This window comes from Salmo salar, chromosome ssa13 (genome assembly GCF_905237065.1).
Source record: "Salmo salar chromosome ssa13, Ssal_v3.1, whole genome shotgun sequence".
Lineage (NCBI taxonomy): Eukaryota > Metazoa > Chordata > Actinopteri > Salmoniformes > Salmonidae > Salmo > Salmo salar.
Genome location: NC_059454.1, coordinates 84,625,472 through 84,651,643, shown reverse-complemented (window position 1 = coordinate 84,651,643; position 26,172 = coordinate 84,625,472). Strand labels below are relative to the sequence as shown.

The 26,172-nt window shown below is 41.5% G+C and overlaps 1 protein-coding gene across 2 annotated transcripts in view; it reads right to left on the bottom strand.

Annotated features, from left to right (window-relative positions):
* Window positions 1-21,497, bottom strand: part of LOC106568037 (nectin-3-like protein) — an 88,861-nt gene extending 67,364 nt beyond the window's left edge. Inside the window, exon 1 of one of the 2 annotated variants that reach the window (XM_045692301.1) lies at window positions 21,134-21,497. In XM_045692301.1, the coding sequence (XP_045548257.1) occupies window positions 21,134-21,215 (82 nt within the window). In that variant the 5' untranslated portion in view covers window positions 21,216-21,497. The remainder of the gene's footprint in view (window positions 1-21,133) is intronic. The other variant, XM_045692300.1, reaches the window with a different exon arrangement.
* Window positions 21,498-26,172: the final 4,675 nt, after the last annotated feature.

Genomic DNA, 26,172 nt, shown 5'->3' with positions numbered 1-26,172 from the left:
CGACCGCGGCAGTACTGCAGGCATTGCTTTCAGAAAACAGGTCCCCCATTGTGTAAAAAACACAATTAATAGAAGACAATCATGGTACCAATAATTGCTTCTATTACACCGGGCGTATATGCCCTTGAACTGATTATTTTACAAATCGCACACAGAATAAGTTATCAGGATAATTTAGTTGCTAATGGCAGCCTGCAGTTTCAAAGGCGGAATTCAACTTGTGATACTCAATGAGAGGGGGCAGCACTCAGGTAGCCTGCAACATCACTTCCTGGAGTAACTCAAACTGTGCATGTTATGTCTCCATAAGACAACATCTTAACCAACTTCCTTCGCTTCAAATGTGCTATATAGGGCTCTCTACTCAATCTGTAAAACTAAAGCGTTACAGATTCCGCAATGTAAGTTTAAAGGGTATTTCTGAATGAGCCGACATATGCAGCGTTTGCCGTGAATGCAGTCTCCGCTAAAGCGGGTACATTACCTTTAAATTTCAATCACACTGTAAAGCTGAACTTCCACACTGCAGACTGAATCTTCACATAGGAATAAAAAGGTATCACCCGATCGATGGCTTTGTGCATTCACATTTAATGAGTATGTTTACATGCACGCTAATAATTCTATATTAAACGGATTATGACAGTAGGCAGATTATGCAACAATCATGTAAACACCTTACTCTGCTTATCTTAAATCGGCGTAAGGTCAAAATCAAAGTAAGCATACGCCGATTAAAACACCTGGTTTTGTGAGCAATCTGTAGAATTATTATTAGGACATGTAAACACCTTAATTGGCCTACCAGCAGTATATTTGATCTGCGCATGTGCTAGCACCAGCCGAGCGAGCCTCCCTCTTTAGTGTGAGTGAAGTAAGTTTGTAACAACAATGTATGTGTCTTAGAAGTAGTTCACATACAAACGTTATATGTCCAAACTCAGAATCAAATATTCTTCCTAAAAAGAACATGTTCGCTGTGGTAGAACGTTCATTTTGACTGCCAATTTTTGTTTTTAATGGCGAGTGACATCAGGTAGCCTGATTTCAGAGGTGTCCATGTAAAAATAATTATTTGGGAAATCGTTCTTCTTGCAAAGCATGTAAACATTTTAATCAAACTATAATATTAATTTGACTATCCGCAATAATCACATTATTGTGTGCATGTAACGTCACTCAGTCATTGACACACACACTTTTAGCATATCCAACAATAGCTTGTTAAAACCTGTTTAGGATAGGGGGCAATATTTTCACGGCCGGATGAAAAAACATACCCGATTTAAACTGGTTACTACTCTTGCCCAGAAACGAGAATATGCATAGTATTAGTAGATTTGGATAGAAAACACTCTGAAGTTTCTAAAACTGTTTGAATGGTGTCTGTGAGTATAACAGAACTCATATGGCAGGCAAAAACCTGAGAAAATTCCAAGTAGGAAGTGGAAAGTCTGAGAATTATAGTTCTTCTTTTGATTCTCTATCGAAACTACAGTATCTGTGGGGTTACGTTGCACTTTCTAAGGCTTCCATTGGCTGTCTAAAGCCTTCAGAAAGCGGATTGAGCCTTCTCCTGTCTCTGGGCAGATTATAGTAGCTCAGTTTCTGAGTGGTCTGCCTGGGGACAAAGAGATTGGATATGCGCGTTCCCGCGAGCACGCTGTTTTTTCTTTTCCTCCTTGAATGAATACACTATTGTCCGTTTGGAATATTACCGCTATTTTACGATAAAAATTGATTTTAAACAGCGTTTGACATGCTTCTAAGTACGGTAATGGAACATTTTGACTTTTTGTGTCTCGAAATGCGCTCATGCGTTACCCTTTGGATAGTGACCTGAACGCACGAACAAAACTGAGGTATTTGGACATAAATATGGATTATTTGGAACAAAAACAACATTTCTTGTGGAAGTAGCAGTCCTGGGAGTGCATTCTGACGAAGATCAGCAAAGGTAATACAATATTTCTAATAATAATTCTGAGTTTATGTTGCCCCGAACTTGGCGGGTGTCTGAATAGATGGCGTGATGGCGAGCTATGTACTCAGAATATTGATGTGCTTTCGCCGAAAAGCTATTTTAAAATATGACACAGCGATTGCATAAAGGAGTTCTGTATCTATAATTCTTAAAATAATTGTTATATATTTTGTCAACGTTTATGATGAGTATTTTTGTAAATTCACCGGAAGTTTTTGGTGGGAATACATTTTCTGAACATCACGCGCCAATGTAAAAAAGCTGTTTTTGGATATAAATATGAACTTGATTGAACAAAACATACATGTATTGTATAACATAATGTCCTAGGAGTGTCATCTGATGAAGATCATCAAAAGTTAGTGCTTCATTTAGCTGTGTTTTGGGTTTTATTGACATATATGCTTGCTTGGAAAATGGCTGTGTGATTATTTTGGTCTATGTACTCTCTTAACCTGTTAGGGCTAGGGGGCAGCATTTGCACGTCTGGATAAAAAAAATGTACCCGATTTAATCTGGTTACTAATCCTACCCAGTAACTAGAATATGCATATACTTATTATATATGGATAGAAAACACTCTAAAGTTTCTAAAACTGTTTGAATGGTGTCTGTGAGTATAACAGAACTCATTTGGCAGGCAAAACCCTGAGACATTTTCTGACAGGAAGTGGATACCTGATGTGTTGTATTACCTTTAAACCTATCCCATTGAAAAACACAGGGGCTGAGGAATATTTTGGCACTTCCTATTGCTTCCACTAGATGTCACCAGCCTTTACAAAGTGTTTTGAGTCTTCTGGAGGGAGATCTGACCGAACAAGAGCCATGGAACGATGATGTCCCATTAGACACCTGGCGCGCGAGTTCATGTTGGGTACCCTCGTTCCAATACGTTATAAAAGAGTATGCATTCGTCCACCTTGAATATTATTCATGTTCTGGTTAAAAAAGGCCCTAATGATTTATGCTATACAACGTTTGACATGTTTGAACGAACGTAAATATATTTTTTCCCCTCGTTCATGACGAGAAGTCCGGCTGGCTTAGATCATGTGCTAACAAGACAGAGATTTTTGGACATAAATGATGAGCTTTTTTGAACAAAACTACATTCGTTATGGACCTGTGATACCTGGAAGTGACATCTGATGAAGAGAATCAAAGGTAATGGATTATTTACATAGTATTTTCGATTTTAGATCTCCCCAACATGACGTCTAGTCTATCGCAACGCGTATTTTTCTGGGCGCAGTGATCAGATTATTGCAAAGTGTGATTTCCCAGTAAGGTTATTTTTAAATCTGGCAAGTTGATTGCGTTCAAGAGATGTAAATCTATAATTCTTTAAATGACAATATAATATTTTACCAATGTTTTCTAATTTTAATTATTTAATTTGTGACGCTGACTTGACTGCCGGTTATTGGAGGGAAACGATTTCCTCAACATCAATGCCATAGTAAAACGCTGTTTTTGGATATAAATATGAACTTGATAGAACTAAAAATGCATGCATTGTCTAACATAATGTCCTAGGAGTGTCATCTGATGGAGATTGTAAAAGGTTAGTGCATCATTTTAGCTGGTTTTATGGTTTTGGTGACCCGGTCTTTGAATTGACAAAACATTACACACAACTCTTGTAAATGTACTGTCCTAACATACTCTAAATTTATGCTTTCGCCGTAAAACCTTTTTGAAATCGTAAAACGTGGTTAGATTAAGGAGATGTTTATCTTTCAAAGGGTGTAAAATAGTTGTATGTTTGAAAAATGTGAATTTTGACATTTATTTGGATTCAAATTTGCCGCTCTTGAAATGCACCTGCTGTTGATGGAGTGCACCACGGGTGGCACGCTAGGGTCCCACCTAGCCCATAGAGGTTAACATAATCTAATGTTTTGCTTTCGCTGTAAAGCCTTTTTGAAATCGGACAATGTGGTTAGATTAACGAGAGTCTTATCTTTCAAATGGTGTAAAATAGTTGATTGTTTGAGAAAATTGAATTGTGGTATTTTAGTTTTTGTATTTCGCACCATACGATTCCATTGGTTGTTGGCTAGGGGTTCCGCTGGCAGAACGGCACAACAGTTAACAAAAAGAGTCCCTTCAGATGATTAAGAACAACACGTTTTTAATTAAATACTATCAAATCAATAAAAGTACCTCATGTTCCCCGAATCCTGCAAAGTTTCTACAATGGAATTTCTCATTCCAGCAAAAAATGCTTACCACACTTCGCTCTCTCTCACACACACGTACGCACACACATGCACGCCTGAGATATTATTATACTGAGCCAGGTTGAGTGTGTGTGTGTTTAACTGTCGTGAAGGTCGGCCCTCCTCAAAGAGAGAACGAGCATGCTTAAGCTGCTTCCCTCCCTCCCATTTCCCCTCTCCTCCTCTCTGTCAGGGTGAAGGTCGGGTCAGATGCAACAGCACAGAGTAAAAAGCAGAGGTGAGTGAGGGAGGCTGAAGAGTAGGAGGAGAAGCAGGCTTGCTGAGTTTACACTTTAGTCAATCTTGACACGACATTGTAGTGGCATTGAGCGAAGACCTGGGGATCACCAGAGAATACCAATGTGTTAGCCAGGTGTCCCTGTGTGTTTGTGTACGTGCTTTACATAAACCCCCGAGAAGAGCGGTTTCTGAACACACATCTGACATGAGGCAGGAAATCACAGACAAATACAGCAGGCCTACATATAGGGTGTCAAATGGATAACACAAAAGCAGCAGATTCTAACAAAATGCACAAGTCAGGCCTGACTCAAATCTCTCAGAATGTTTGGCCAGTTTCTCATTATTGAATGAAGGAATTTGGCATCGTCCCATTTGAGCTTGGTCAGGTTCAGATTTACCACAGTGGAGGCAGCAGCAGCACAACAGTGGGAGTTGGATAGGTTTAACACAGGTAAGAAGTGGAGCATAATGAGTTCAACACAGGCAGCCCTGCCTCTGCGTTTCCCTCTCTCTCTTTCAGTCAGAGTCGACCACAGTCCCATGTTTGATATGTTTGATGGCTTTGATGTAGAGAGGCAGCAGGAGTAGAGCGGTGGGAGAGTGGATGTGTGGGTATGTGGGAGCCTTTAACTGATCAAAGTGAGTCTCTGGGTTTTGGATTGATACAATCCCACCCTCTTCATGAGGACCACCCTGATCCCATGACCCAACCATTAGAGCACTGTCTAGGAGCAACGCCAGCATGTGGCTCATATGGCTCAGAGTGGGATCTGTTAGGGTTGAACTGACTATTTGTATGCATAACTTATATAATATACTGGGGAAGCTATGCTACAATGTTAAGTATATAAAATAAGGGTAAATCAACTGTAAATCAACAAGAAGAACTACAACCGGCAACAGGAAGTGCGTCACGACGCTGGGATCAGCCTGCACGCCGACGACAGGAGGAGCAAGTTTAAACCACGCTCCTCCTCCCTCTGACAGGCCAGCATTGAGCGGGAACTCTCTCTGTCAGAGCATAAAAGAGAGAACAATAGAATGTGACGCCCTCTTCTTCTGTCTGCCCAGCGAGGTAAAACAGAGAGACCGTATACGAACGACATATTTACCATACACGTGTTTGCATTAATTAAAGTACAAATAAATCAGAAGTTACTATGTGCTGACTATTTTGTTCTGATACCAGAAACGAACAGGAAGCAACTTTAACAGATCAACCTGCCTATTACTATCCAACCAGCAACGGCAGGGACACCTGAAAGAACAACACCAAACTACACTAAATCTGACTGTTCCAAAATGCAATACAAACAAGCAAGCGTGTGCATGCAAGCAAAGCGTGTGTGTGGCGTGTGTGTGGCGTGTGTGTGTGTGGGCGGCATGCTTGTGGGAACGTTGACACATAAGAAGATGACAGGCTCCATGCCGCCTGAGGGGATGGCTGCCGTTTTACGGGCTCCTAACCAACTGTGCTATTTTGTTAGTTGTTTCGCATATTTTGAACATAATGTTGCTGCTACCGTCTCATGACCGAAAATAACTTCTGGACATCAGAACAGCGATTACTCATCTCAAACTGGAATAAGCTTTTTTCTTTAACCTCTCTAGGGTAGGTGGCACCAAATCGTCCCACCTACGTAACAGCCAGTGTAATCCCGTGGCGCGTTATTCAAAAACCTCAAAAATGCAAAAACTTCAATTTTTCAAACATATGACTATTTTACACCATTTTAAAGACAAGACTCTCGTTAATCTAACCACACTGTCCGATTTCAAAAAGGCTTTACAACGAAAGCAAAACATTAGATTATGTCAGCAGAGTACCCAGCCAGAAATAATCAGACACCCATTTTTCAAGCTAGCATATAATGTCACATAAACCCAAACCACAGCTAAATGTAGCACTAACCTTTGATGATCTTCATCAGATGACAACCCTAGGACATTATGTTATACAATACATGCATGTTTTGTTCAATCAAGTTCATATTTATATAAAAAAACAGCTTTTTACATTAGCATGTGACTAGCATTCCCACCGAACACTGCCGGTGAATTTACTAAATTACTCACGATAAACATTCACAAAAAGCATAATTATTTTAAGAATTATAGATACAGAACTCCTCTATGCACTCGATATGTCCGATTTTAAAATAGCTTTTCGGTGAAAGCACATTTTGCAATATTCTCAGTAGATAGCCCGGCATCACAGGGCTAGCTATTTAGACACCCAGCAGGTTTAGCACTCATCAAAGTCAGATTTACTATAAGAAAAATGTTCTTACCTTTGTTGACTTCGTCAGAATGCACTCCCAGGACTTCTACTTCAATAACAAATGTTGGTTTGGTCCAAAATAATCCATCGTTATATCCAAACAGCTGCGTTTTGTTCGTGCGTTCTAGACACTATCCTAAAGGCTAAATAAGGGTGACGAGCATGGCGCAATTCGTGACGACAAAATTCTAAATATTCCATTACCGTACTTCGAAGCATGTCAACCGCTGTTTAAAATCAATTTTTATGCCATTTTTCTCATAAAAAAAGCGATAATATTCCGACCGGGAATCTGCGTTTAGATAAACAGACAAAGGAAAAGAAACCATTCGGTCGAAGCGGGCACGCGCCTAAGCCCATAGTACTCTGAGTGGCCACTTGCCAAAAGCGATAATGTGTTTCAGCCAGAGCCTGCCTCGATATCGTTCAACATTTTCCCGGGCTCTGAGACCCTATGGACGACGTAGGAAGTGTCACGTTATTGCACAGATCCTGAGTCTTCAATAAAAAGAGCCAAGATGAAACACTACTTCTCAGACAGGCCACTTCCTGCTTGAAATCTTCTCAGGTTTTGGCCTGCCATAGGAGTTCTGTTATACTCACAGACACCATTCAAACAGTTTTAGAAACTTTAGGGTGTTTTCTATCCAAAGCCAATAATTATATGCATATTCTAGTTACTGGGCAGGAGTAGTAACCAGATTAAATCGGGTACGTTTTTTATCCAGCCGTGCAAATACTGCCCCCTATCCCCAACAGGTTAAAAACTGTAATATTTTATGTTTCACCGAGTTGTGGCTGAACGACGACACAGATAATATAGAGCTGGCGGAATTTTCCTTGCATCGGCAGGTCAGAGAAGCCATGTCTGGTAAGACAGGGGGCAGGGGAGTGTGTCTATTTGTCAATAACAGCTGGTGCGCGATGTCTAATATTAAAGAAGTCTAGAGGTATTGCTCACCTGAGGTAGAGTACCTTATGATAAGCTGTAGACCACACTATCTACCAAAAGAGTTCTCATCTATATTATTTGCAGAAGTCTATTTACCACCACAAACCGATGCACTCAACCAGCTGTATAAGGTCATAAGCAAGCAAGAAAACGCTACTAGTGGCCAGGGACTTTAATGCAGGCAAACTTAAATCTGTTTTACATCATTTCTACCAGCATGTCAGATGTGCAGCCAGGGGAAAATAAACATTTACTCCACGCACAGAGACGCACACAAAGCTCTCGCTCGCCCTCAATTTGGCAAATCTGACCTTAATTCTCTCAGTGACTCACACAACACAGGAATGGTCAGATGATGCAGATGCTACGCTAGAGGACTGTTGTGCTAGATGAGACTGGAATATGTTCCAGGATTCATCCAATGGCATTGAAGAGTACACCACCTCAGTCACCGGCTTCATCGACGACGTCGTCCCCACAGCGCTGTACGTACATATCCCAACCAGAAGCCATGGATTACAGGCAACCTCTGTATCGAGCTAAAGGCTAAAGCTGCTGCTTTCAAGGAGCAGGACAGCAATCCTGATGCTTATAAGAAATCCCGCTACGACTTCAAAAGAACCATCAAACAGGCAAAACGTCAATACAGGATTAAGATTGAATCTTACTACACCAGCTCTGACTCTCGTCGGATGTGGCAGGGCTTGAAAACTATTACGGCTACAAAAAGGAAACCCAGCTGCGAGCTGCCCAGTAACGCGAGCCTACCAGGCGAGCTAAATGTCCTTTATGCTCGCTTCGAGGCAAGCAACAGTGAAGCATGCATGAGAGCATCAGCTGTTCCGGATGACTGTGATCATGCTCTTGGTAGCCAATGTGAGTAAGAGCTTAAACAGGTCAACATTCAAAGCCACATGGCCAGAAGGATTACCAGGGCGTGTACTCAAAGCATGCGCTGACCAACTGGCAAGTGTCTTCACTGACATTTTCAATCTCTCCCTGACCAAGTCTGTAATACCTACATGTTTCAAGCAGAACATCATAGTCCCTGTGCCCAAGGAAGCAAAGGTAACCTGCCTAAATGATTACTGCCTCGTAGCACTCAAGTCTGAGGCCATGAAGTGCTTAGAAATGCTGGTCATGGCTCACATCAACAGCATCATCCCGGATACCCTAGGCCCACTCCAATTTGTATACCACCCTAACAGATCCACAGATGATGCAATCTCTATTGCACTCCACACTGCCCTTTCCCACCTGGACAAAAGGAACACCTATGTGAGAATGCTGTTCATTGACTACAGCTCAGCATTCAACACCATAGCGCCCACAAAGCTCATCACTAAGCTAAGGAACCTGGGACTAAACACCTCCCTCTGTAACTGGATCCTGGACTTCCTGACGGGCCACCCCCAGGTGGTAAGGGTAGGCAACAACACATCTGACATGCTGATCCTCAACAATGGGGCCCCACAGGGGTGCGTGCTTAGTCCCCTCCTGTACTCTCTGTTCACCCACGACTGCGTGGTCAAACACGACTCCAACACCACCATCAAGTTTGTTGACGACACAACAGTGCCCGATTACCGATAGCAATGAGACAGGTGGTCAGAGACCTGGCAGTGTGGGACAACAACCTCTCACTCAATGGGAGCAAGACAAAGGAGCTGATCGGGGACTACAGGAAAGGCGGGCCGAACAGGCCACCATTAACATTGACGGGGCTGTAGTGGAGCGGGTTGAGAGTTTCAAGTTCCTTGGTGTCCACATCACCAACAAACTAACATGGTTCAAACACACCAAGACACTGCTGTTACTCGCTGTTTATTATCTATACATAGTCACTTTACCCTTACCTACATGTACAAATGACCTCAACTAACCTGTACCCCCACACATTGACTCGGTACCGGTACCCCCTGTTTATAGCCTCGTTATTTTTATTTTATTGTGTTACTTTTTTATTATTTATTACTTTATTTGGTAAATATTTTCTTAAACTGCATTGTTCATTAACCTCTTACATCTAGACGTTCCGCTAGCGGAACACCTGCTCCAATATCCAATGATAGGCGTGGCGCGAATTACAAATTCCTCAAAAATACAAAAACTAAAATTTTTCAAACATATGACTATTTCACAGCATTTTAAAGACAAGACTCTCCTTTATCTAACCACACTGTCCGATTTCAAAAAGGCTTTACAGCGAAAGCAAAACATTAGATTATGTCAGCAGAGTACCAAGCCAGAAATAATCAGACACCCATTTTTCAAGCTAGCATATAATGGCACAAAAACCCAGAAGACAGCTAAATGCAGCACTAACCTTTGATGATCTTCATCAGATGACACACCTAGGACATTATGTTATACAATACATGCATGTTTTGTTCAATCAAGTTCATATTTATATCAAAAAACAGCTTTTTACATTAGCATGTGACGTTCAGAACTAGCATACAACTTCCGGAGGAATTTGCTAATAATTTACTAAATTACTCACGATAAACGTTCACAAAAAGCATAACAATTATTTTAAGAATTATAGATACAGAACTCCTCTATGCACTCGATATGTCCGATTTTAAAATAGCTTTTGGTGAAAGCACATTTTGCAATATTCTAAGTACATAGCCCAGCCATCACGGGCTAGCTATTTAGACACCCGGCAAGTTTAGCACTCACCAATATCAGATTTACTATTATAAAAGTTTGATTACCTTTTGTTGTCTTCGTCAGAATGCACTCCCAGGACTGCCACTTCAATAACAAATGTTGGTTTGGTCCAAAATAATCCATCGTTATATCCGAATAGCGGCGTTTTGTTCGTGCGTCCCAGACACTATCCGAAATGGTAAATAAGGGTCGCGCGCATGGCGCAATTCGTGACAAAAAAATTCTAAATATTCCATTACCGTACTTCGAAGCATGTCAACCGCTGTGTAAAATCAATTTTTATGCCATTTTTCTCGTAGAAAAGTGATAATATTCCGACCGGGAATCTCCTTTTCGGCAAACAGAGGAAAAAAAACACAAAGACGGGGGCGGCCAGGTCACGCGCCTAAGCCCACAGTCCCTTGATCGGCCACTTGAGAAAGGCGATAATGTGTTTCAGCCTGGGGCTGGGATGACGACATTCAGGTTTTTCCCGGGCTCTGAGCGCCCATGGACGACGTAGGAAGTGTCACGTTAGAGCAGAGATCCTTTGTAAAAGATAGAGATGGCAAAGAAGTTCCAGAAATGGTCAGACAGGCCACTTCCTGTAAAGGAATCTCTCAGGTTTTGACCTGCCATTTGAGTTCTGTTATACTCACAGACACCATTCAAACAGTTTTAGAAACTTTAGGGTGTTTTCTATCCATATATAATAAGTATATGCATATTCTAGTTACTGGGTAGGATTAGTAACCAGATTAAATCGGGTACGTTTTTTATCCAGCCGTGAAAATACTGCCCCCTAGCCATAAGAGGTTAAGGGCTTGTAAGTAAGCATTTCCCGGTAAGGTCTACCAACACCTGTTTATTTGTCTCATGCGCCGAATACAAGTTTGATTTGAAGAGAACATGATTTATTCAGCATTCCTTCTTTCTCTCTTGTAGCCTCTGGCCTGCCCTGCACAGCCTAACATCAACACAATGCTCTCATAGCATTATTACAGGTCAATAGGGCTGGCACAATAATCGTATAATCATGTAACCGACAATTATGTAAAATAACCGTTGACTAAAATTAGTAATCTGCAAAATCGTCTTAATACATAATCATTTTAAGAGCAAAATGGCACGGTTGGGAGGAAAAGCTTCATTTCCAAAAGTTCCAAGGGGTCCTAAAACATTCGTTTTGAGACAGGGGTGTCACTAAAGCTGTTTTGTATTCATTAGGTAGGCCTATGTTGTAGCTCATTTCAAAGATGCATTACAAGCTCAAAACATTTTAACAAAAATTACAATGACGTCAATAACCATGGCCATTTGCATGACAATTAATCATTACCCAAAATTCCATAACCGTCACAACCTTACAGGTCAAACAATACAATTCTATCTAACATTGTGTCTGTTGTCTTATTATGCCAGTGCTGTTAAAGACATACAAATATTTTGCAGAGACAACAGTGATGCATTGAGAAGGTGGGTGTGGGTTCAGTAAAAGCATTGAGCTACTTTCAATTCCCAAGTCACATCAGTGCCTTCATCGATCGAAGGCAATAAGCAGGAAGACATACTGACAGAAGAGGAAGGAGCCAAGACATAGATAGAAGCTGACTACAGAATGAAGGGTAGAGGAGGAAATGAGGAGGAGAGGATCCTCCTACACTCTTAGAAATAACCCTTTTTGGTTCCACATAGAACCCTTTTGGGTTCATGCAGAACCCTCTGTGGAAAGGGTCCTACATGGAACCAAAAAGGGTTCTTCAAATGGTTATCCAATGGGGACAGTGGGGACAGCAGGGGGAGGGGGGGAATTCTAGATAGCTCCTTGTTTTCTAAGAGTGTAGAACAGAGGGAACAGAGACACAGCAGTCACCAGTGATGTTAGAGGAGGAATGCCAGCAGTAATCCCCCGCTCCCCTGTGGTATTTTAACTGTTCCTCCTCTTCCCCTGTTGCCATCAGTCAGTCCAAACACAGCAGCTAATGGCCATGCATGGGCCACCTGGGGGGCTATGTTCCACCTTACCGGACCCAAGGTCATACACTGGCTGGAGACGCCTCTCTGTGTGTGTGTGTGGTGTGTTTGTGTGTGAGAGAAAGAAAGAGAGAGGCAATATTGATCTCTAAACAACAGGATCGACTGCATTATTTTTTTAAATCATCACTACATAAATAATTGACTTTTAACCAGACAGACAACAGAAACAGCATGAGTCTCATGAAAACCCCTGCTAAACCAGGCAACAATAACAACATGGCCCACCATTTCTAATGTTTGAGACGTAAGATAAATTACCACAGAACTAGCCTACTGACCATCGTGTCTATTGGAGCATCGTTGATCTCCCTAAAGAGACTTTTATGGATTCACCAATTCCTGGGAAGTCGACAGCCATCTTTATAGCACCTGCTGTACAGCATAATAATATGACACAAAATAAAGAACTGACAACAAAAAAATGCATCTCAATCATTTCAGGACAGGAGAAACAGATTAAACTGCACAGACACACCTACCCCAAATCAATCAACTAATGTTCACTTGCCTGACAGCAAACGTTTCAATGCTAGCGACAGGTGCTGCGTATGGCACACCAATTGGACCAATTTGCCATGCGTTTATTTCATCTTCTGTCATGGCTAGCGAGACCACCTTTAGACTATTGTTTGATCGTCGTCAGTCTAGTAAATGGAGACAGATGTCCACAAACAAACTCAATATCAAGCACTGAGTGCGCACAACAGTAAACAGATAATCGGTGACCATCATGTTGATGCCTTCTGGACCGGTCTTCAAATTCTACCACCTCCTACTACATATATCAGATAATCCCCAGTCAACGAAAATATTTGTCAAACAGCTATTTTTCAGTGTCAATTGACGAGATGATAACCGACAAAAGTTTTGACACAGAAAAAAATGTAACTAAATGAAAATGATTTTTCATTTTGGTTGACGATAAACGAGATGAAACTAAATAATCTCAGTGACTAAAAACTGACCAGTAAATGGACTGGACAAGAGTTTTTGGAGAGATTGATAGCTTTTCAGTGTTATTTGTTTAGTCCAATCAAAAGCATGCATGAGATTAGCAGAATTGTAAGGCTCTCTCTTTCTAAATGTTGCAATGCTGTTATTGGATGACAGAACTTTGAGTACAATTTAGCCACAGTATGTCAAATGGCAGGGCTCCAGAATGCGACCATTTAGTTGCATTTTGTGACCCTTTGACTTGGCTGTGCGAGTTACATTTTTTGATGGTCACAATGTGAGCTAAACATTTATTACATGGTCACCTCACTAACAAGTTAGAAAACATCCTATTTTTTGGCAGCTAAAACTATGATTTGATCAAAGTGCATTATCCTCATGATTCCTGTAATGAAAGGGTCTGCCCAGCCCAGACCTGTTTCGCTGGAGCCTGCTGCTCTGGGATAGAGTAAAAAGGCTTCTGGCTGTATAACATTTCAAAATCAAATTGCGGGAAATATATACAGTAGCTTTGGAAGCAACTAGGGATGTAACGATTCACCAACACGCATCAGTCCCGATTCAAATGTTTAAGATACAACTGAATCGGTCCGCGGACCCCAAACCGATCCAAAATGTAACATGCATCAGTCAGAAAATCGAATCAAACGCTACGAATCGCCAATTCACTAACATTATATATTACTTTCTTTCTACCTTCCGAAAATTCCTCCTATTTTGTGTCAAATGATGTGTCCTCTCCTTCAGTGTCAAACTGCATGTAACGTTGTTGACAATCATTGATCTACAAGTCATTTTCCATGCCGAACAACCGGAGGGAATATCAGCAGCCTAGTCAAACTGCGCACTGTACCCAGCTTCGCACGCTAACCAACACGAGCTAGGCGGCCTCTTCCTGATCTTGCACATCTGCATGGCACATTCAGCATTCAAATGCTAAAATGGCTTGCGCGATATTAGGCTTTATTAGCTGAGTGACAAACTTGTAATTTACTAGGTTATTGTGAACTATGCACTGTTAAATGGTATTTTACTGGAATAAAAGTAAGCTACCAGAGACAACTCTCATCTGGCTATAGGCTACCAGCTGAACAGGGCTTACAACAGATTTTATTTCGATAGTTAAGGTTCACCATCAGCGATAGGTTTGGTAGTTTTGCTTTAAACAATCAGTGTACATGCTCTTTTTTTTTATTTCACCTTTATTTAACCGGCTAGGCTAGTTGAGAACAAGTTTTCATTTACAACTGCGACCTGGCCAAGATAAAGCAAAGCGGTGCGACACAAACAACAACACAGAGTTACACACGGAGTAAAACAAACATACAGTCAATAACACAATAGAAAAAAAGAAGAAAAAAACGAAAGTCTATATACAGTGTGTGCAAATGGCGTGAGGAGGTAGGCAATAAATAGGCCATAGTAGCGAAGTAATTAGAATTTAGCAGATTAACACTGGAGTGATAAATGAGCAGATGATGATGTGCAAGTAGAGATACTGGTGTGCAAAAGAGCAGAAAAGTAAATAAAAACAATATGGGGATGAGGTAGGTAGATTGGGTGGGCTATTTACAGATGGACTATGTACAGCTGCAGCGATCAGATAGTTGATGTTTAAAGTTAGTGAGGGAAATATACGTCTCCAGCTTCAGCAATTTTTGCAATTCGTTCCAGTCACTAGCAGCAGAGAACTGGAAGGAAAGGCAGCCAAAGGAGGTATTGGCTTTGGGGATTGTTATGGTGTTATGGTGACCAGTGAGCTGAGATAAGGTGAAGCTTTACCTAGCATAGACTTATAGATGACCTGGAGCCAGTGGGTCTGGCCCTCGCTACGAATATGTAGCGAGGGCCAGCCGACTAGAGCATACAGGTCGCAGTGGTGGGTGGTATAAGGGGCTTTGGTAACAAAACGGATGGCACTGTGATAAAGTGCATCCAATTTGCTGAGTAGAGTTTTGGAAGCCATTTTGTAGATGACGTCGCCGAAGTCAAGGATCGGTAGGATAGTCAGTTTTACTAGAGTAAGTTTGGTGGCGTGAGTGAAGGATGCTTTGTTGCGAAATAGAAAGCCGATTCTAGATTTGATTTTGGATTGGAGATGTTTAATATGAGTCTGGAAAGAGAGTTTACAGTCTAGCCAGACACCTAGGTATTTGTAATTGTCCACATATTCTAGGTCAGAACCATCCAGGGTAGTGATGCTAGTCGGGCGGGCGGGTGCGGGCAGCGAACGGTTGAAAAGCATGCATTTGGTTTTACTAGCGTTTAAAAGCAGTTGGAGGCCACGGAAGGAGTGTTGTATGGCATTGAAGCTCGTTTGGAGGATAGTTAACACAATGTCCAAAGAAGGGCCAGATGTATACAGAATGGTGTCGTCTGCGTAGAGGTGGATCAGGGAATCATCCGCAGCAAGAGCGACATCATATATACAGAGAAAAGAGTCAGCCCGAGAATTAAACCCTGTGGTACCCCCATAGAGACGGCCAGAGGTCCGAACAACAGGCCCTCCGATTTGACACACTGAACTCTGTCTGCGAAGTAGTTGGTGAACCAGGCGAGGCAGTCATTTGAGAAACCAAGGCTATTGAGTCTGCCGACAAGAATACGGTGATTGACAGAGTCGAAAGCCTTGGCCAGGTCGATGAAGACGGCTGCTCATGTTTAGATATACAGGGTCAAGTTGATCATTTCATATTGAGGACAGCAAACACTTTGCGAGGCACACTGCCTGTCCAAAGCAGGAGAAAAGGACCTCACTAAAAACTTCCAAACGGTCAATGCCATTCGATTTTGAGTTGGAGGTGATATCCAAAGTTGTGCTATATATTCATTGCTAATTTGTAAACTAGAAATATTGATACATTACTAGCTCAATCAATGATGGTGATTTCAGAACCAAAGTGGGGGTACAAAAAAAAAAAAAAAAAAAGCCTAGTAAAATGTACTGTTAGATTAATACATGACTACTTGCAGCGGGTATTATATTTCAGGGTTTTTTCTGGATCAAAAAAAGGGCTTAGGTGGTGGGTGTGGCAGGGGGCATAGCAATGAGCGTGGTCGGCCATCGGCAGGGCTACATTTTAGAGGCCCCCCATCTTGGCACTGTAGAGAAATGTTAGCATTTTTAAGCCAATTTCCTGCAATTCAAAAAAAGGTGCCATCCAGCTGAGAGAATTTTGCCATTTTAAAGCTAATTTCCTACAACTCTACATATTCTGCCAATGACTTGAGAATAGAGGTCGACCGATTATGATTTTTCAACGCCGATACCGATTATTGGGAGGCCCAAAAAAGCCGATAACGATTAGTCGGACGATTTTTTGCAAATGTATTTGTAATAATGACAATTACAACAATACTGAATGAACACTTTCATTTTAACTTAATATATCAATCAAATCAATTTAGCCTCAAATAAATAATGAAACATGTTCAATTTGGTTTAAATAATGCAAAAACAAAGTGTTGGAGAAGAAAGTAAAAGTGCAATATGTGCCATGTAAAAAAGCTAATGTTTAAGTTCCTTGCTCAGAACATGAGAACATATGAAAGCTGGTGGTTCCTTTTAACATGAGTCTTCAAAATTCCCAGGTAAGAAGTTTTAGGTTGAGGTTATTATAGGAATTATAGGACTATTTCTCTCTATACCATTTGTATTTCATATACCTTTGACTATTGGATGTTCTTATAGGCACTTTAGTATTTCCAGTGTAACAGTATAGCTTCCGTCCCTCTCCTCGCCCCTACCTGGGCTCGAACCAGGAACACATCGACAACAGTCACCCTCGAAGCATCGCTCCACAAAAGCCGCGGCCCTTGCAGAGCAAGGGGAACAACTACTCCAAGTCTCAGAGCAAGTGATGTTTGAAACGCTTTTAGCGCGCACCCCGCTAACTAGCTAGCCATTTCACATCGGTTACACCAGCCTAATCTTGGGAGTTGATAGGCTTGAAGTCATAAACCGCTCAATGCTTGAAGCATTGCGAAGAACTGCTGGCAAACGCACGAAAGTGCTGTTTGAATGAATGCTTACGAGCCTGCTGCTGCCTACCACCGCTCAGTCAGACTGCTCTATCAAATATGAAATCATAGACTTAATTATAACATAATAACACACAGAAATACGAGCCTTAGATCATTAATATGGTCAAATCCAGAAACTATCATTTCGAAAATAAAACTTTTATTCTTTCAGTGAAATTTGGAACCGTTCTGTATTTTATCTAACGGGTGGCATCCATAAGTCTAAATATTCCTGTTACATTGCACAACCTTCAATGTTAAGTCATAATACGTAAAATTCTGGCAAATTAGTTCGCAACGAGCCAGGCGGCCCAAACTGTTGCATATACCCGACTCTGCGCGCAATGAACGCAAGAGAAGTGACACAATTTCCCTAGTTTAATATTGCCTGCTAACATGAATTTCTTTTAACTAAATATGCAGGTTTAAAAATATATACTTCTGTGTATTGATTTTAAGAAAGGCATTGATGTTTATGGTTAGGTACATTCGTGCAATGATTGTGCTTTTTTCGCAAATGCGCTTTTGTTAAATCATCCCCCGTTTGGCGAAGTTGGCTGTCTTTGTTAGGAAGAAATAGTCTTCACAGTTCGCAACGAGCCAGGCGGCCCAAACTGCTGCATATACCCTGACTCTGTTGCACAGAACACAAGAGAAGTGACACAATTTCCCTAGTTAAAAGAAATTCATGTTAGCAGGCAATATTAAACTAGGGAAATTGTGTCACTTCTCTTGCATTCAATATACAGGTTAAATATGCAGGTTTAAAAATATATACTTGTGTATTGATTTTAAGAAAGGCGTTGATGTTTATGGTTAGGTACACGTTGGTGCAACAACAGTACTTTTTCCGTGAATGCGCTTGTTAAATCACCCATTTGGCAAAGTAGGCTATGATTCAATGATAAATTAACAGGCACCGCATCGATTATATGCAACGCAGGACAACCTAGATAAACTGGTAATATCAACCACCATGTGAAGTTAACTAGTGATTATGTTAAGATAGATTGTTTTTTATAAGATACATTTAATGCTTGCTAGCACCTTACCTTGGCTCCTTGCTGCACTCGCATAACAGGTAGTCAGCCTGCCACGCAGTCTCCTCGTGGAGTATAATGTAATCGGCCATGATCGGTGTCCAAAAATACCAGTTACCGATTGTTATGAAAACTTGAAATCAGCCCTAATTAATCAGCCATTCCGATTAAATCGGTCGACCTCTAGTTGCCACGTTGAAAGTCACTGAGCTCTTTAGAATGAACCATTCTACTGCCAATGTTTGTCTATGGAGATTGCATGGCTGTGCTCGATTTAATACACCTGTAAGCAACAGGTGTGGCTGAAACCACTAATTTGAATGGGTGTCCACATACTATTTCAGTCCAAAATCAAGCACTTACATTACCGCAGAAAAAAATTGGTGCGACCAAATCATAGGGGAAAATTTTAGTCTGGAGCCCTGTCAAGGGGTGTGATTTTTAATCTGCTGCAGAGTAATGTGTTCTTCTGCCAATTTGGCTGTTGGGAAGAGAATCATGCGATAGGAAGTTATGTAGAAAAATGTGTTGGTAGAACATGGCTATGGATGTTTGTGCACATGAAAATCTGTGATTTATTTTTACTATAGGTTAATGAGGCAATAAAAATGTGATGACTAAAATGAAATGGCATTTAGTTGAGTAAAATGGCCCACTGTTTGTCATTTTGACAATAACTAGACTAAATCATAATTAAAATGGCAAAAATGTTACTAAGACAATTACATTTTTGTCAAAAGACTAAATATCAAAAAGAGTGCCAAAATGAACAATGATATTCCCTAGTTCCTATTTCTAGGACACAGACACCACGGAAGGTGCTTTTATCAATGCGGGTGTACTTAGATACACTAGCATTGCTTTCAATTGTATTTGGTTGCACAAATACATTCCGTGAAAACCAGAAGTTAAAGGTAGACTCAGCGAGATGACGTAGATGCAGAAAGTAAACAACATCATAGTGGGTCAAAAGCCTGTGGCTTCCCTTCCACGCAGATACTATTTGTGACTGTCTGAGCGCTAAGTGTTGCATCTAGCTCATCTCAATATCACCTGTGCTGCTCGTGGCAATGCAATTTAGTGGAATCTACCTTTAAATACAATTCCATTTCAATTCACTGTGCTGGTGGGCAGGATGCTTGCTCATTAAGCAGGGTGGGCAATTCCGACAAATTATCTAAAAGATTGTTTAATAGTACAGACTTCCCAAAAGTGGGTCTGTTGTAAACACACTTCCTCTCCGCTTATGTCATGTAAAAATAAAAGTCCTGCACATGCGCCATATGTGGACAAAAAAGGAATAACTCGTGGGGGACTTTTATTTTGCCATGAGGTAAGCAGAGAGGAATAATGACCAACAGTTCCACCCACCGGCACTGTAAGTTGAAATGGAATTGCATTTAACTTCTGGCTTCCAACGGACTGTTTTTGTGCAACCCAACACAATTGAAAGCAACGCTACTGTAGCTATGTATACTGAACAAAAATATAAATGCAACATGTAAAGTGTTGGTCCCATGTTTCATGAGCTGAAATAAAAGATCCCAGAAATGTTCCATATGAACAAAAAGCTTATTTCTCTCAAATTTTGTGCACAAATTAGTTTACATGTCAAGAAGCTGATTAAACAGCATGATCCTTGTGCTGGGGTCACTAAAAGACCACTAAAATGTGCAGTTTTGTCACACAACACAATGCCACAGATGTCTCAAGTTTTGAGGGAGTGTGCAATTGGCATGCTGACTGCAGGAATGTCCACCAGAGCTGTTGCCAGAGAATTGAATTGAGACCAGCCACCCGGACAGCAAATGAAACTAAGGAGTATTTATGTCTGTAATAACACCCTTTTATGGGGAAAAACTCATTCTGATTGGCTGGGCCTGGCTCCCCAGTGGGTGGTCCTGGTTCCCAAGTGGGTGGGCCTATGCCTACACCCCTGCCCAGTCATGTCAAATCCATAGATTAGGCCCTAATTTATTTATTTCAATTGACTGATTTCCTTATATGAAATGTAACTAAGTAAAATTGCTGAAATTGTTGCATTTATATTTCTGTTCAGTATAAACACCTGTGTTGCTAAAAGCACCTAACACCACAGGTGAGTGACTACCTTCTATTATGGAATTTGTGGTAGGAGCAGCCAGGGGTCTCCTTGCTGTAGCACCCACAGTCCCCACTCTCCAAAACGAGTCTCTAAAAGAGGCCTAGTTTTGAGCGGTGTAAATACAATTGTGAATCATAACTTCAATTAAATACAACAACTAAGTATTGGCTGTTTGGATCAGACGTCTTCAGTTAAGCTAGTAAAGGTGAGTGCAGTTGCTGTGCGACCGTGTTGCTCTTCAAAGTTGTCTCACCACTAAAGAGCACCTCACTGTTGCTCCTCAGTGGTTTCCTGTGAATAATGCCTACATGAATAATGTTTCCATGGCAGCCGCGGATCACACAATCATCGGCAGCGGCACCATTCCAACACTAAACTTCTCAACAAAAGGACGCCTGCCTTGCCCAGTCCTTAATGGTAAAGTCAACCTTTCTTATAGAAACAATACAGTGCAAATCTAAAATGAACTACTAAAACAAATGTTGTTCAGACTGTAGAGGAGCCCCATACAAGTAGTCAGAGTCGCGCGAAACACTCGGCTTTCTGGCTCGCTCTCGTTGGCTGCACTCAGAACTTCTCCAAATATTTTACATTAGCTAATGTTACAGAGCGAGCGGGCATAATGGATAACATACCTGTCAAGCTGTACAGAAGAAAAATAAATACAGCATGCTGTCTCTTATGAAGCGGGTAAATCCTGAGGCAAGGCAGGAACATTTTGAAAGTAGATCCGTCTTTCACCGAACACGTTTGTCTGTCCGCCGGACCATGAAACCTCCTCAGCAACAACTCCAAACTGCGATTGGACTGTACCACTAGAGCAGCGATAAGGGGAGCTCACCTGATTCCAGCGATACCGTCAAATGAGAGGCAATCTTCCACCACACCACCTCAGAAAGAAATAGTTAGATTACGTCATCCTTATTGCAAATATTGATTTAAATTGTGTTGCTACGGGACATATTTAGCTACTGAGTATGAAATAAAGCATGCGTGCTGTGTTTTTAACCGGGTTTAATTTCCCCGTGATAAGTGAAAAACAACACATGATTATAATACATTAACTGAAGAATGAATAAAGCTTTTCTGAAGATCAATATGATTGACATGTTTTGAGTAACACTCTGGCCTTGACACATATTCTCACCAAGTGGAGGTTTTATTCAGACACATTGCTGTGTACAGCATGGAGAATGCAGCACAATGAGTGTAGCGCATGTGCCAGTGTGTTTGTGTCCACAATCATCCATTGCTGTAGGCCTATCTCTGCTCCCCATGTACGAATTAATTCCTCTTCTGTGCATGTTTCACCTCTCTCTGAAGGCAAGTTAATACAGGACCAGTATCAACCTTAACCCCCTGTACCCCACTGGTAATCCCCCACCATATCCTATCTCCAAAAACCCAATCTGTGTATCCGACCCCCTGCCGCTATTCAACAACTAGAGCACCCCCACCACCCCACCCCAAGTCTAATTGGGGCGTTCACAAATTAACTAGCTAATCCTTGCAAACAGCAATTATGGGGGGCGCCCCTCCTGTTGGCTGGAAGCTAACCAGGTCAGTGCTTTAATTTGAGTCTCGTATTATGTCTTCTCAAGAGCCACCAGGGACACAATTACTCTCATGCCACCCTATTCATCCACACCCTGGCACAGTGTGAGGCAACCCAGGGTGTGTGTGTGTTGGGATGTGTTCTGCACGTCTTTCTGTCTAATTAATGAGATGGGGGAAAAAATATATCTTAAAGAGTGCCCTAGCCATTGTCAATGCTACGAATACTTTTCTGAGCACAACATTGATAGAGACTTTTTTAAGAAATCACAATATCTGGGTATTAGAATCTCAGAGATACCTTGTCAGATTAGTGATGAAATGACATTAATAATGGGGCTACAAAGAGCTCAGACACAGATATCCTAGTATGTGAAAAAAGACGCTTGTGATCATCTATGTAACAGTGTAGGTTCCGTCCCTCTCTTCGCCCCAACCCGGGCTCGAACCAGGGACCCTTGCACACATCAACAACTGACACCCACGAAGCATCGTTACCCATCGCGCCACAAAAGCCACAGCCCTTGCAACGCAAGGGGAAACCCTACTTCAAGTCTCAGAGCGAGTGACGTCACTGATTGAAACACTATTAGCGCGCACCACCGCTAACTAACTAGCCATTTCACATCGGTTACACTTACAACAAGCAATGATCTAGCAACAGGCTACTTGGCTATATACCAGTCAGCCAGACCCAGAGTCATTACACCTTGCACGGATGCAGGCTTACAGATGGTACAGAGTCCTATTGTTAGGGAGTCTTGGACAGTTTTGATGGTGAGAGAGAGTGGAACAAATACTGTACATGCTTCATTTGTTTCATTTTATGATCATTGTATGATCTATGGTTACACCCAATGATTTATATATACATCATTGGTTACACCACACTCATGACCTCATCAAAATAAAATGACTTCAAAGTTTCCCAAAACTCTCCCACAACCCCTCACCACGGGGCAGTGAGTGGCTGTCATAACATGAGCGTCCTGCCTGTCGGTGGCCCCAGCAGCAGAGCCCTGGGAGCCCTCGCCTCGATGTGCCTGAGAGCAGGGGCATTCACTCAGCTCTGGACAAGCCCTTGTCATCTGCCAATGTTTAGATCAACTGAGACCTGAAACTCGACAGTGTATTGTATTTCAATCTATTTATCTTTTAAAGGCGCTGCATAGTCATTCCGACATCTGCGTTGGCCGTGCAGCATTTATGGTGATTTACCTTCTGCTCTCACCTACCGTCAACCAAGCATGTAAATGCAGAGGCATACGTAGCCTTCCACGTTGTTAGAACATTTGAGAGGCGCACGGCGATATGGTACGGAGCTCAGTTTGGCCTCTGCGTTCCTCCGGAGGCTTCGCAATTGCGTCACACCATCTTACGGCGCCTCCGACCACATTTTCGGATCAAGCATAAATAGTCTCTTAGCTGTCTCAAACTCTGAACTTTCTCCTTTTTTACTCTGTCATCCCTCAGGTGTCTTCACTTTTTCCTACATAGCCTTTCCCACTGATGCAATATCTTCATTCACACAGTGATGATGTGATATTAGGATTTCATAATGCAGTCAAGTACACAATATCTCAAATAAAATGTATTTCATTATTGTGTGTTTACAGTGCAGTGTGTTTATTTCTTCACCAACTGACACTATCCAAAGAGAAGCTGGCCTTGCCAGTAACTGTCAATCTCAGATGATCTACCACATTAACTCCATTTATAAGTCTATAGAACTTGTTTATGTGTGACTGAAAATCAATAGGGTGTCATATTTCTGCTTGCATGTGCCCCTCTATATCATTATAGAGACATAGAAATCTATGGCATGTGAATAATCTGGAACCAGACTGCAGTCCTCTTCTCCTGATCTTCCCATTTCACAAGTGCTTCCCCTAATTACCACAAACACACGCACCCAGCAGACTTTACACTGGACAGCCTGAATAGGGCATATAGCACACACACACACGCTTGTACACATACACACTCACAAATGGCAACAGAACCTGCACAGTTAAGGTCCTGTCCTGTTAATCTTAGATGAATGCTTTGCACTCTGCTCCATGTTAAAATACATCTGCATATCTTTAGCAAGGAAATTAATGGTTTGTTTTGAGAGAGGCAGCATAATTATTTAAAGAAAGGTAGAGACGTAAAATCATTAGCACTTCCATTGTCAGACAAGAGGGCACATTTTTTTCTCACAAATTCTCCTGTGGAACCACAACACAACTGTTATAATACATCATGAATTAAATGAAGCAGTTAATTGAAGCCGAGGGCAACAGAGGAGGAAAAGGAGCTGTGTAACACAACTTTCACTTTGAACAATATCCATGATGACAACGTTTGATGTAGGATATGAGGAGTCTGTTTAAAATTGTGTTGTGCTGTCCTATGGCATGGACAACAAACATCTCTTCGTGTTCACGTTGTTCTCTTTCACAGAGCACTTTGTCTCTCTGAGGAATGTTATGTAAGCCTCAAGTGCTCTTCAGTGAGGGCCAGGGGGGATTGGAGTGGGGCTGGTGAATGCTGCTGGCGAAGTGAAGATCAAATAAGTGCAAGTCCCCCTCTTTCTGTCTTCTTTATCCTCTTATTCTGTGGGTCTCCTCCTCCCCTCTGTGTTTACCCACATAAATCTCTCTCTCTTTCCTGTCCTGTCTCATACACAAGTGTCTGTCTGGGTTGTGGCCAGGCCTGGGACTATGGAGCATAATAAGTCATGATGGAAATAGAGGGAACTACACTCTCAATCGTCCAGTTTCCCAGGCCAGGGTCAGTGGATGGATGGATGGATGGATGGATGCATGCATGCACGTTTGTCTGCAGTCTGTCTGTATAGCTAAGGGTTTTTCAATGGACAACATGTTTTCCCAGGGAAAAGGATACTCTGTACAGTACTCTGTTCGGACCGGGTTACTTTTGGAGTTCTAGACCATTTCATTCTGCTTTTTCCATGAAGGCTAAACCAAAGAGAATTTAAAGACGACCTCCATGTATGCCAGTTGGTCTGATGTAATGTCATTGGCCTCCCCCCCCCATGTATGCCATGTCATGTCATATCTTGACCACCTATTGAGACGTGCCATTTGTTATGTAAATCAGGTGTTAAATTAGGACTTTAATTGTGGCTAAAGCCTCACACAATTACAGTCAGGGAAAAGACCATGAATTTAGTTTACCCCAGATTCAAAGTGTCAGAGCTTTTCAAACCTCAACAGCACTCTAATATCAAGATGAGCTCACATCCCAGAGCATCAACTTGTATGCTTCAGTGAATAGGAAAGATAGGCACCATTTGAAAGAGATACATTCTGACTGAGTGAGGGAAAGACCACTATCTAAGGTGAGCACATGTTAATAAAACCACCATAAAGTTGTGCATTCATTCACTAGGGCCTAGCCTTCAACTGGATTTCTGCTTTATTCCTCCCAAGATGACACCTCATCATGCATGAGTAGATTCATAGTCGAGAGCTGCACAGCTAGGACCATTTTTGAACCTACATCGACATCTGCAGGCCATAATAGAGAATTCACACTGGTAACTGTGTGACACTGGTAACACATCTAGCATACTGCTCTTCATTGGGGGCCCGATTCAAACTTGAGATAAGACTTAACATGGACTTAAGTCAATAAAACATGGACTTAAGACATCATTTGTTGACTTAAAGGAAATATTCACCCATTTTATCTCAAGTCCCTGAGTGCATAAGAAATTGATACCAGACCAAGTTTCACTCCAGACCAAATCCTATGCTATTCTATTGGCATGTTATGTACTAGTAACAAATATAATCAAGAATCATTACATCAGAAATCCTTTTTTTTTTTTACACTGAACAAAAATATAAGCGTAACATGTAAGTGTTGGTCCCATGTTTCCTGAGCTGAAATAAAAGATCCCAGAAATGTTCCATATGTACAAGAAGCTTATTTATCTCAAATGTTGTGCAAAAATGTGTTTACAAAACTACCTTCATCCTTCCATTCATTTTTTAAAACCAGTACCAGTTACCGTCAGACAAGTCACGTGACCCCATGGCCTGCGTACCGACCAGACATGTTACCCATTGAGCATGTTTGGGACGCTCTGGATAAAGGTGTACAACAGCGT